This window comes from Malaclemys terrapin, chromosome 4, assembly GCF_027887155.1.
Source record: "Malaclemys terrapin pileata isolate rMalTer1 chromosome 4, rMalTer1.hap1, whole genome shotgun sequence".
Lineage (NCBI taxonomy): Eukaryota > Metazoa > Chordata > Testudines > Emydidae > Malaclemys > Malaclemys terrapin.
This window is the reverse complement of record NC_071508.1, coordinates 22785033-22797647: the sequence shown is the minus strand read 5'-3', so window position 1 is coordinate 22797647 and position 12615 is coordinate 22785033. Positions and strand designations below refer to the sequence as shown.

The window sequence follows — 12615 nt, the reverse complement described above, 5'->3', positions numbered from 1 at the left end:
AGCTGGGGCGTTCTGACACGGTCCGGCTCTGCGCTATCGTGCGGTCTGATAGCAGGCGGGATGGGGACCAGGGGCTGGTCCTGAGCTGCAGGCAGTGCCATGGGCTCCCCCAGGTTAGAACATCGCCGCCAAACTGGGATTCTGCAGGGAGGCAGATGGGAGGTGGTTGCTACCATAGGGCCAGGTCCTCGGGAGCTGTAAATCAAAGCCGCTCTGCTGCCCCCACGGCAGCTAGGCCAATTTGCACCCGTGCAGGGGCTGGCCCGTCATGGTCAAAGGCAGTCCTAAGGTGGCTCGTTCCTCTGTAGAAACCAAAGGCTGCCACTGGAGAGCACCCCCACCCCACCTCCGAAGGGTCACAGCCCCTGGCACCAGGAGCAATCAGAGCACCTACGGGCCCCTGGCAGAAAGCTCGCCCCACCCAGAGCAGCCATGTCACCTCCTGAGGGGGACCGGGACCTGTGAGCAGCCGGCATCTCCCCATAGAGCACCGTGGGAGAGGGAGCAGGGCCCAGAAGGGGCAGGTGCGATGTCACAGCCAGTGCCACACAGAATCGGGGTAGGGCTGACTGGGAAATGGCTTCCCCACTGCCTGGGGACCCCTGCCAAGCCCAGCGCCGACGAGCCCCATGCTTCGCTGGGGACGGGATGGTGGCTTAGTGTCCTCAGCTAGCAGCCCCCTGGACCCACCTCATCCGCTTTATAACTGCAGCCAAACCCACCCAGCAGCGTCCCTGCGGGTGAAATTCTCCTCTGCCGGCAGCCAGTGTGACAGCCGCCATCTTGGCCAACACACTGGGGCCTGAACCAGGGCCCTCCAGAGCTACCAGCAGGAGCTAAAGAGCCCAGGGCCGCTAGTGGGGCCTGTGACAGCCCCAGCCCCCCAGGGGATCCCCACGGACCCAGCAGGGGACCGGGCACTGCCACGTGTGCGCACACAACGCTAAAGGCCAAAGCACCGCTTCATGCCTGTTCTGAGGGCTCTAGCAGTGCAATGTTACGACGAGCCTCCAGCTGGATCATCTACAGGGAGGGCATCTGCCACCCCAGGCTCTCAACAGCAGCTGCTTCTGCCTGAGCTAAAGGCCCAGGCTTGGCAGCTCAGGGGCAGCCCCGAGACAAGGTCCAGCCAGTAGAGGGGGACCAAAGACCCCCCCTCCATATCAATGGGGTTATAGACAGGTCTGGCATAGGGCCCCTGCCCAGGGAGATGCTGCCCCATGTGAAGTTCTACTGCACCGGTATCGCAGCTCTCTGCCTTCGCCCTGGTCGCTTCACGAGCCCGGCAGGAGCCTGGGGCTGACTCCAGCTGGGACTGCCGGGCCCGAGGCAGAGCGGGGACGGTACCTGGGGACAGCCATGGGAGTCACCGTCTGCCATTCACTGCTCTTGGGGCTGGGCTCCCTGGAGCTTCACCCCCCTACCCGCTCCTTGCCCCGCGAGGCTCTTACTTGTCCAGCATGGAGCCCTGGCTCTGGTTGCTGGTGAGGCGGGAGAAGACGTTGCGGTCATTGCGCGGCCTGGTGGGAGGGGACGAGGGAGGCGTGAAGCCAACGTCCGAAGTCCTGAGCCGGGGTGTTCAGAAAGAGACCCATGATCACAAGCCTGGTCCGGGGATCTACCCCCTGCCCCGCACCTCCACTCAGCACAGGGAGGCCTGCAGTGCCAGCCCATGGTGAAGTGATTATTCCCCTCTATTCGGCACTGGTGAGTCACATCTGGAGTACTGCATCCAGGTTTGGGCCCCCCGCTACAGAAAGAATGTGGACATATTGGAGAGAGTCCAGCAGAGGGCAACAAAAATGATTAGGGAGCTGGGGTACATGACTTATGAGGAGAGGCTAAGGGAACTGGGCTTGTTTAGTCTGCAGAAGAGAAGAGTATGGGGGGGATTTGATAGCAGCCTTCAACTACCTGAAGGGGGGTTCCAAAGAGGATGGAGCTTGGCAAATGACAGAATGAGGAGTAATGGTCTCAAGTTGCAGTGAGGGAGGTCTAGGTTGGATATTAGGAAAAACGATTTCACTAGGAGGGTGGTGAAGCACTGGAATGGGTTCCCTAGGGAGGTGGTGCAATCTCCTTCCTTAGGGGTTTTTAAGGTCCGGCTTGACAAAGCCCTGGCTGGGATGCTTTAGTTGGGGATTGGTGCTGCTTTGAGCAGGGGGTTGGACTAGACGACCTCCTGAGGTCCTTTCCAACCCTGATATTCTATGATTCTATAGCACAGCTGGATCCAGCCCCCAGCATCGTGCCTGGGCACAGCTGAGTGCACAGGCCGGTCCCCGATGGGGAGCTAGGCCCATGTGCTCTCCAGCCTCTCCCCACTCACCTGGCAGGCTGCCCCCGGTCATAGGATTTCCTCCGGGTCAGAGGCGAGGTGTCCGAGCCACGGGACTGCCTAGGGCTGGAACAGAGCAAGACCAGATCAGCAATCGCCCCTCCTTGGGGCCAGGGCCCTTCAGCACTGAACAGGCCTACCCCAGAGCAAGTGAGCCGAGAGCCCTGGGGCAGCGCACAGATCCACCTCCCGAGCCAGGGGTCCAGCGGGCTGGATCAGGCCCCGGCAGGGCCCAAGGCCAGGCCAGCGGCCCCGGCTAAGGGTCTGCGCTGTGAGCGCAGGTCCTGTTGGCTTCATCACCGAGACTGCTGCTGGAGAAGGCAGCTCCGTGCCTTCGATAAGAGGGCTGTGGAGACTGGACGCCCAACTCTGTCCGACAGCAGAACCCGGTTTGTGCCCGCCTTCCCCAGGCCCCGTCCCCCCGACGGGCAGTTTGTGGACACTGGCAATCCAAGATGGCAGAGCAAGCTGGCCCCACCACTGCATGCTGGGACAGACTGGCTCGACCGAGAGGAGTCCAGACTCAAGGCTCCAAGGGCAGAATACGATGGCCCAGCCCACCTCTTCCCCCAAGGGCCTGTAAGCACGTGGGGCCCATGCTTGCCAGGGGCAGGGAAACACCCCAAGCCTTCCCAGCTGCTGCCAGCCCCAGGCCCCACATCAGCGCTGCCGGCTGCTTTGCCAGCCAATGCCCAGTACTCACGGGGTCCCCAGGAGGGAAAAGCCCAGCACCCACCTTGCTGCACGTTGTGGATGAGCGCCTGCAGCTCGGGGTGGGACTCCGCTTTCTCCCGCAGGGCATCCAGGATCACATGGTTCTGGGAGGAGCCGGTCACATCCGTTTGTCTCAGGCGCCCTTCCAGCAGGCGAATCTGGGCTTCTTTCTGAGCCCCTGTTTGGCGGGAGCAGGAGGTTACCTTCCGTCCAGCACACAGGACGGGCCAGTGGGTGGGACGGGGAATCAGCTCCTGGCTTCAGTCCCTGTCCCTGGGCACAGATGCAGGTTCCACACCAGCCTCACTCAGCTGCTGCTTGTAACCCTGTGACAATGCGGTACTGGCGGTACCCAACTGAGAATGCCAACTCAGGACAAATTGCTCAAATAGGGCAGTTACAGCCCAAGGCTGGGTTTTTTCCCACCTCTAAGGCAAACCAAACCAGCCAGACTAGGAGGACTTCGGTCTCACCCCACTGGCTAACCGCAAGTCTCACAAGCAATCTCCCTTAGACACTCCAGTTTCCCAGTATTACCACCAGTGCCACTCGTTATGGGGACAAATGGTTATGAAAACCAATACCCCAGTAAAAGAAAAAAGGTTCTCCTGATCCCAAAGGACCAAGCCCCAGACCCAGGTCAATATACAAATCAGATTTTACCCACAAATCACGCTGTTGCCAATCCTTTAGAATCTAAAATCTAAAGGTTTATTCATAAAAGGAAAAAGATAGAGATGAGCGTTAGAATTGGTTAAATGGAATCAATTACATACAGTAATGGCAAAGTTCTTGGTTCAGGCTTGCAGCTGCAATAGAATAAACTCCAGGTTCAAATCAAGTCTCTGGAATACATCCCCCGCTGGGATGGGTCCTCAGTCCTTTGTTCAAAGCTTCAGCTTGTAGCAAAGTTCCTACAGAGGTAAGAAGCAGGATTGAAGACCAGATGGAGATGAGGCATCCGCCTTATATAGTCTTTTCCAGGTGTAAGAACACCTTTGTTCTTACTGTGGAAAATTACAGCAAAATGGAGTCACTGGAGTCACACAGTCCCTGCATACTTTGCTGAGTTACAAGGTGTATCTGCCTTCTCTCAATGGGTCCATTGTATAGCTGATGTCAAGTATCAGGGGGTAGCCGTGTTAGTCTGTATCTACAAAAACAACAAGGAGTCTGGTGGCACCTTAAAGACTAACAGATTTATTAGGGCATAAGCTTTCTTGAGTAAAAATGCATCCGAAGAAGTGAGGTTTTTACTCACGAAAGCTTATGCCCTAATAAATCTGTTAGTCTTTAAGGTGCCACCAGACTCCTTGTTGTTTTTGTATAGCTGATGGTCCTTAATGGGCCATCAAGCAGGCTAGGCAGAGCTAACACCATTTTGTCTGGGATGTCACCCAGCAGCATAGCAGAAGTTTGAAATACAGACAGTATAGAGCCAATATTCATAACTTCAACTACAAAATTGACACACACATATAGACAGCATAATTATAACCAGTAAACCATAACCTTGTCTTAGACACCCCATTTGACCCCCTTTATACAAGATCTGGGTGCCACTACAGGACCTTGGTTGCAACAATGATCTATATGGTCCCAGAGGATATCAATAACGTCACAAACCCATTCCCGTCTCTGGGTCCAGCAGCACACAGGCCAGGCAGGCCTCTCAGTCTCCCTCACCCACGCACAAAGGATGCCCCAGGCGCAGCCAAATAGCCCTGGCTCCAAACCTGACCTGCAGCAATTGTGATCCCACGCTAACAGGGGGCCTCCTGGGATCCCATGTTCTGCGACCCACCCCACAGAGCTGCACCCCCACTTGAAGGCCCTTTGCCTGACCTTATCGATGGATGCCTTGAGGAAGTTGTCCAGCAGGAGGCGCGCCTCGGCCAAGGAGCAGGAGCTGATCACCACGGAGGTGTCGGTGGAGTCCAGCTCCTCCTACGGTGCAAGAGAGACCCCCGAGGGAGGGGAATTAGAATGGCACTGAGGGCGGTGAAGGGCAGAAAGCAGAGGGCCAGCAGAGACACCAGCGCCACGGAACCGGGGGGGTTTCCTTGACTGGTTGACGCCGGCAGGGACGCAGGTGCTCTGCGAGCAGGTGACGGGGAAGACGACTTGCATGCCAATACTGTGCATGAGCACTCACACTGGATGTGTGCCTGGAACCAGGCCCCTGATTGGGCCATCTATGGGGACTGAACCACACACCTGCGGATTTAAAGAAGAGGCGCTTCTACCGCCTGGACGGCAGGAGCTGCTCGCTAGCCAGGTGACCAGAGCAGACCAAGGGCAGGTTTACACTGGGAACTTATACCAGCATAGCTATGTCTCTCCAGGGTGTGAAAATCCTGCCCCGCCCAATCCGGAGAGTGTAGCTCTGCCGACCGAACTAAACAGCCACCTCCTTGGGAGGTGGATTACCTACTCCGACGGGGAGTATCTACACCTAAAGCCTTGCAGCTGTAGCAGATTAAGCGTAGACATATACTAAAAACCTGTTTACGACCTCCAGCTGCTAGGAGGGGAGCAGAGAGCTACACTGTGCTGAACCTGGGTCAGACCCCCCATGTCATTAACGGTGCGTCCACACAGCAAAGAAAAACCCACAGCAGCGAGCCTCTGGCCAAAGGATTCGGGCTTGCACTATGGGGCTAAAAGTAGCAGTGTAGACATTCCCGCTCATGGGCTCCAAGACCCTCCAGAGCCCAGGCTCCAGCCCTTGTGTGAATGTCTACACTCTTCGTTTTAGCCCCGTAGCCCTGCGAGCCAAGGCAATGGATCCAGGCTCTGAGACTTGTGCTGTGGGGTTTGCCTTGCAGCACAGACACCCGACAGGTGCCAGGGAGAAAGGCCTCATTATTAGGCTATTGTTTCTCTGTGGAAATATTTGATTAAACAAAAATTTCCTTTCTGGTCAAAATCCCACCCTCCCTTTACAAAAATCTGACATCAGAAAAGAGACTCAATGTTTGACAACAGCTTTCAGCACAAGTTCGCGGTTTCAGAAAAGGGAAACTCTTTCCCAAGACCCCCAATTTTTTTGCCTTAAACCATCAAAACTGATTTTCAAAAACCACAAAAATTCCAGTTTCTCAGGGGGTGGGGCGGGGGGGGAGGGGGGAGGAGAAACTGATTTTTTCTTCCCCCTGGGAAATTTCAAAAGAAAAACTAAAAGGGTTTGAGATTTCCTACAAAAGCAAACAGCATCTTCAACCCTCTCTCCTGGCTACACCTGGAGTTGGCTCTGAATACCGGGCTGCCCCGCGTGCTTGGCTTCGGTCTAGGCTACAGGAACGCCACTGTGGAACTGGGCTGGGTCGAGGCAGTTTCTCACAGGAGGTTGTGTTGCCGTATACGCAGGGAATGGAGAAAGCCCATGTTCTAAGCATGTTTGGAGCCTGGTGGCGACCCAGGCTGGAGCCTGGTGCTGACCTGGGTTTTTCTGTGCACACAGACAGGATTGAGCGTGGCTAGACCACGCCTTGCCCGCAGCACTGGATACACCATGGGTACATTTGTCCCGTGGTACGGACAGGGCTTCCACTGACTCCAGCATGTGCAGAACTCCCATCAGGGCTGTTGGGCCTAGCAGCTGGTGGTGGACATCATGCTCTCCGCAGCCGTCCCTTCCACAAATAAACCATCCAGCACCGATGGAGACCCTGGTGGACCAACATATAAGGGGCTTCCTAAATCCTGGCCCCGACCTTGCAGACCGTGCAGCGGAAGAGGGCTGATTCTTGGCCTCTGCTGGTCCAAGCCAAGCCACAGCCATGTCCGTTAGCCTGGCGCCCACGGGCCTACGGCTGCCTATCGCACCAGCCCCGTGAGTGCTCAGGCACCTGCTGAACTGGGCCTTATACAGCCGTCATCAGCAAACAAGCAGAGACAGCAGCCAGACTGCAACAGCTGCTCTGTGACGTTTCTGTAGGGAGGGGGCGAGCTCTGGGGGCTAAGAGCAGGGAGCCAGCTCGGCCCTGACTCCCCGCGTGACCCACGACACAACGTTTCAGCCCAGAAGTTGGAGCTTAGAAAGCAAGAGGACCCTGCAAACCTGCCTCCTGCACCCCTTATGCTTAAACTGTCTAGAGGAAGAGTCCAGCCAGCCAGCCTCCTGCTCACGCCCAGTCCCCACCCCAACTATCAACCAGCCCCCAGAGCACCCCCTTTCCCTTACAGCACACAATGCCCTGGGGTGATCTCCCCTGCTCCCCCTCCCGTGAGACCAACTCCCCATATACAGACCCCCTGCACCTCACCCCCGCCCGCAGGCCCCCTCCCCCGGCACCTTGGTCTCCTCCAGCTGCATGATGGTGGCCTGGCAGTCGGCGATGCTGTCGGTGATGTAGTCAATGTTGGCGGTCAGCACCTGATCTCCTCGTTCAGCTCCTGCAGGCCCTTCTGCTCCTCCGGGCTCTCCGCCTGCAGCTTTCCCCTCTTCCCCTGCAGCAGCGCCAGCTCCTCGCGTTTCTGGGGGGCGGGGGGGAAGGAAACGCCTCAGCCGGCGCTGTCCAGGTGCCAGCAGCCTCCCAGCACTCCTGGCCCTCGGTCATGCTCAGGCCACCCAATCCCCACCAGGGCACTGCCCCCCACACCTCACCTTGATCAGCCGCTCCATGTCTGCCTCCAGGTTGACGATGGTCATCCTCTGCATGACAACGTCAAAGATGCGCCGCTCCAGCAACTGCCACTTGAGCCGGGCCGCCTTGCTGAAGGTCTGCCTCATCCCCTTCTTTGGGAACTTCTTCCTGCAGTGGGATGGGACATGGTCAGGGGGCTTCCACCAGGCGGGCGCTCGGCCATCACGCCCGCTAGTGCTCAGGACAGAGGGGCATTTACACATCAGGTCTCCAACCAATGTGGAGAGTCTCACATGTCAAACCACATGGCAGAGTCGCCCACGATGATAGAGCGATCGTTTCCCGTGTTCCCACAGAACTCCGCTCCCATCTAACACCCAGGAGCCCGGGGCCTGAGGGCCAAGCAGGGAACGAGGCCGCAGGGGACATGGATTCGGAAGCACTGGTCTGACCTGACGGGCCGAGCCCCATTCACGGAGGGCGAAGGGTCTCTCAGGAAGTGGTCGATTTTCAGGTTCCACTGGCGCACGATGCTGGAGACCGAGCGAGAGCCGGACTCCGGTTCCGAGGAGGTGGTGCTGGCGGACACCTCCGCACCCGAGTCCAGCATGGCTGGCTTCTGACTCAGCCTCCCAGAGACCCCGTTCGACATGGGCTTGGCCAGGCGGCGCAGAGCAGAGACCTGGGTGAGAGCAGTGCCTGAGGGCTGGGCCTCCTGGGAACACCCGCAGGGGGCATCGCCCCACAGCCGCAGAGCGACTCCAACGCTTCTCAGGTGGCAAAGTGAGCCCGGGAGCAGCTGAGCACCTTTCAAGAGAGCTGAGCCTATCTGGGCTGGGTGAAGGTCCGGTACCCTTGGATAGCAGTTTCCCAGAATGCATCAGGAGGGGCTGGGAAGGGGCTGGGATCGAAGCACCGCACCGTCCTGCGAGCTGTACGGGTGCTGGGGCAGGAGGCAGCCTGGACGAGTCACATGACCAACTCAGCTGCCAGGACCCAGCTCCAGGAAGAAGGGAGGGGGACACAGCCTGTTGTGCACGGTCGCACATGGCATGCAGAGAATTCCTCCTTCCTGACCCCAGAAGATCAGCTGCCCCCGGAGGCAGGCGTTTCTTCCCTCGCAATCACTGTCATCTCCTGCCTGGTTACTCCTGGCCATAAAATCACCGGGCTCTGTGGGAAATCCACCCCACCCAGGGCCAGCGCCTTGGGAACAACGCAGCATTGGCGGAGCACGACCCACTGGGACAGCAGAGGGGACTATTCCGTCTGGAGAGGCCCCAGGGCCCTGCCCTGCCAACGGCCCGATCCAGGAGCCAGGCATCAGCGCCCACCCAGTCATGGCCCCCTGAGCGGCTCTCCAGACTCCCGCAGGTGCAGGGGCTGGCACTCACCTCCTGGGTTTTCCTTCGCAGCACGATTTCCTGCTGCCGCTTCTGAGACTCCAGCGCCCGGATCTGAAACTGCGTGGGAGAGAAGCCGAGCCTCAGTCGAGTCCTGAGCGGCCGTGAGCCGCTAAAGAGGAACCCAGGGTCTGGGGTAGAACCCATGGCAGCAATGGGGGAAGGGGAGGGGACCCAGGGCTCCCCCACCCCCTTGCCTGGGGCCAGCACATGGCATGTTCTCAGTGCAGGCCATGGGCCAGATTTTGATCTCACCAGCAGCGGTATAAAACCTGGAGCAACTGGGGCTAATCGGGATTTATTCTGCTGTAACCGATGGCAGCACTGTGGCATTTTTACCTGCCCTGAGCAGCAACCAGAGATGCAGGAGGAAGCAATCACCTCCTCTGACCTGGGGAAGGCGGAACCTGCCACCCCACCAGGTGCTGATCTCAAGGGATAGACAGACAGATGGACATGTGGTTGGGAGAGGGGGACGTGCTGCGCCTTCGGCAGGGGGAGGAGTCCCCAGACAGTCGGTGGGGTGGCTGGTTTCCGCACAGGGTGCCCAGCACACAGCTCCCCAACCAGGCAGGGTTTTGTGCTGTTCTATGCTGCCGGCCCCATTCCTGGCTTCACAGGACCTGCAGGTCTTGGCCGGCCAGTGGCCCAACACGGGCTCTGAGAGGAGCGGGCCTGGGGGCCAAGCCGGGCACTGATCCCAGCGGCCGGGCACCCGGAAGAGCTCTAACACACTGTCAAGCAGAGGTAGGGCAGGACTGAACGTGGAATGTTCTTGATGCAGGTGACGGCTGGATTCACACCGCAGCAGCAGCAGTGTAAATCTGGAGCGACTCCGCTAATGTCAATGCAGTTACTCCAGATTTACAACGAGCGTAATAGAGAGTGGAATCCGGTCCTCTATTGGTGCAGCGCTTGCTCCAGATTTCCCATCGCCTTGCTCAGCCATCCCTGCCGCTCAGCCCCAGCTTTGCAGGGCTCCCCTGCTGCCCCATATCCTGAATGGCCCCACTCCCTGTCTCAGCCCTGCTCCGTCACAGGGGCTCCCCTGCCCCTGCCCCACCCTGCGTCAGGGACTCTGGGTGCAGGCTGGCTCACCCAGGTAACTGCTCACCTGTGCACAGGAGAGGGGACCTGACACATCATGCATCAGCGAGGGCTCTCCAGCACCCTCCCCATCTGGTCCCGAGGAGCCTGGCTTGGGGCATCTCCCCAGGAAAGGCCCAGACCCCTTGAGAACCCGCACTCCCCGCTGCACCCTGGCCAGCTGGTGTGGGAGCTCAGAGCTGAGTGAGGGGCACAGGCCCCAGCCCGAGCTGCCCTATCTGCAGAGCCCTGGCGAGGAGCTGGGTTCTCACCTCCTGCCTGCGCTGCTCCTTCTTCAGCTGGGCGATCTCCCGATTCCGCTTGGTCTCCACCAGCCGCCTCCGCTGCTGCTCCTCCCGCATCTGCTTCATCAGTGCCACCTGCGGGCCCCCCGACAGCCACACCCAGCATAAGGAGTGTGCACAAGGGGCTGTGCCCATCCACCGTCCCTCCCCAGTTTGAAGAGCTAGCACAAGCAGGCCATGCCCCTCCAGCCCCCTCCTCCTCTGCCCAGCCAGGTACCTTCGCCTTCTTCATCTCTGCCACCTCAGCCTGCAGCTTCTTGAGCTCCCGCTCATAGCGCGACTGGTTCTTGAGCAGGCGAGCACGTTCCTTCTGGGCTGCCTGCAGCTTCTGCAGCTCCCGATTCATCTCCTTCAGCCGCTTCTCGTAGTCCGCCTTGATCTTGTTGGCCTTCTCCTCCGTGTAGCATTCCATGGTGCCTGAAGGGGGTGGCGCAGAGACGCTCAGAGTGCCAGGCTAGGCCGAGCCCATCACGCTCCATCCCACCCAGCTGCCCCCTGGACCCACCAGGCCCCCAGGGAAAGCACCCTCAGTGGGGGGCACTTTAGATTAACTCTTGGCCTCCAGGGACAAGCCTGCCTGGTCCAGCAGCTCAGGAGATGTTCAATGGCCGAGTAGCCCAGACCAGTCATTGCCTGCAAGCCAGAACCATGGGCTAGGGTGTCCCCACTCCAGGGTACTCTCTCTGCACTGGGCACCTCCCTGACCCACTGATCATTTCATACAATTTAAAGCAAATACAAGTTGTTTAATTAACAATTAACTTTATAAAAGAATAAGGAAAAATGGGAAAGGTTAAAGGAAAACACATCACCCCGCTCTGTGGCAGGGAACATCACAAACAGTGTCTCTGGAACGTCAGGGCAGGTCACCGTCTGTTCCTTGTAGGTCCCAGGCTCCTTCTCAGGCCCTGGCTGTGCTGCAGAGACGCTGCGGGTCGGACACTTGCTCTGGCGGTGGCCACACGCTCTCAGGCTCTAGGTGGCAGGACCCTTTTTCCCAGCGTCGCCCCCGCCCGGTCGGGGTTATGATCCCCCCTCCGAGTCTGGCCTGCAAGGCCTCTTGGCTGAGGCATCTCCCTGTGCTGGGCCCACTGCCCAGGGTCCCCCTCACTCTCCCCAGCTGCTCACCGCACCCAGCTCCGGACGGCTCCAGCCCCGGCTCCAGCTCCAGCTCCACTCGACCTCAGCCCGGCTGCTGCTGCTGCTGCTCTGCCTTCAGCTCCCTGGGCTGCTTCTCTGGCCCCTCGGGCTCTGGTTGCTGCAGTTCTGCCCCCAGGGCAGCTCTGCTCTCTCTGGGCTGTGCTCTGGCTTTGGGGCTGCAGCTCTGCTCCCAGCAGCTCAGCTCAGCTCGGGCCCCTGCTCTCTCCTTAGCTCGGCCCCACCCTGTCTGACCCAGGCAATTCCAGCTCACCCGGAGGAGGGGACCCCCCTGGCCTCCTGACTCCCTGATTAGCTGCCCGCCCTGTCAATCAGGCTGATCTGGAGCATTGGCCTCTCCCCATTGTCCCTGGGGACTGTCAGTCTCAGGCTCCTGATTTGCCATCGACCCCTCCCCTTTTAGTGCTGGGAGCAGCCAACCAAAACCCCCCCACTGAATGTTAGTAAGGGGGCAACAGTCCCTTACACAGGGGACAGGGCCCAGTTTGGGCCTCACTGGGCGCCGGGAGAACCCCAGGGTTTCTCCTGCCAGCGCTGGCTCAGAGGACCCGTGCGGTGGGATGAGCCGGGGGGTGGAGGGGGCACTGCCCGTACTGAGGTTCTGCAGCACCCGGTCCCTCTCCAGCTGGGTGTCGCGGATCTTGTTCTGCAGCAGGATTAGCTTCTCCTCGTACTGGTGCTTGAGGGTCTGCAGGCGCCGCTGGCTGTTCTCCAGCTCCTCAATCAGCTTCTGCTCGATCTCGATCTCGATCTCGCAGGTCAGGTCGGCCAGATCAGCCTGGAAATTCACCACTAGAGGTGGGGGGAGAGTCAGTCAGCCAGGCAGCCCCGGGGAGGTCAGGAGGAGAGAGCCAGGCAGCCCTGGGCCGGCCTGGAGAGGGGAGGGGCAGTGCCTGGCTCACGGGTCCCCTATGGACTCTGGCATTGCAGAGGAAAGGAGGCAGATGAGGCAGGACTCAGAGGGGATGGCATCTCGCTCCTGCGGTCTTAGCCTTGCCTGGGTACCCGAAGGCGAATGCGGG

The 12615-nt window shown here is 59.2% G+C and overlaps 1 protein-coding gene across 1 annotated transcript in view; it reads right to left on the bottom strand.

The window, feature by feature from the left end:
• The window catches only part of LOC128835711 (kinesin-like protein KIF21B), a 57690-nt gene that overhangs the window by 16478 nt on the left and 28597 nt on the right, over positions 1–12615 (bottom strand). Inside the window, exons 14-27 of the mRNA XM_054025299.1 lie at positions 12188–12385; positions 10653–10852; positions 10403–10510; positions 9036–9104; positions 8094–8356; positions 7662–7809; positions 7431–7531; positions 6494–6503; positions 4898–4999; positions 4739–4793; positions 3075–3230; positions 2639–2780; positions 2330–2404; positions 1452–1565 (exon numbers count right to left, since the gene is read on the bottom strand). Of these exons, the coding sequence (XP_053881274.1) occupies positions 1452–1565; positions 2330–2404; positions 2639–2780; positions 3075–3230; positions 4739–4793; positions 4898–4999; positions 6494–6503; positions 7431–7531; positions 7662–7809; positions 8094–8356; positions 9036–9104; positions 10403–10510; positions 10653–10852; positions 12188–12385 (1741 nt within the window). The remainder of the gene's footprint in view (positions 1–1451; positions 1566–2329; positions 2405–2638; positions 2781–3074; positions 3231–4738; positions 4794–4897; positions 5000–6493; positions 6504–7430; positions 7532–7661; positions 7810–8093; positions 8357–9035; positions 9105–10402; positions 10511–10652; positions 10853–12187; positions 12386–12615) is intronic.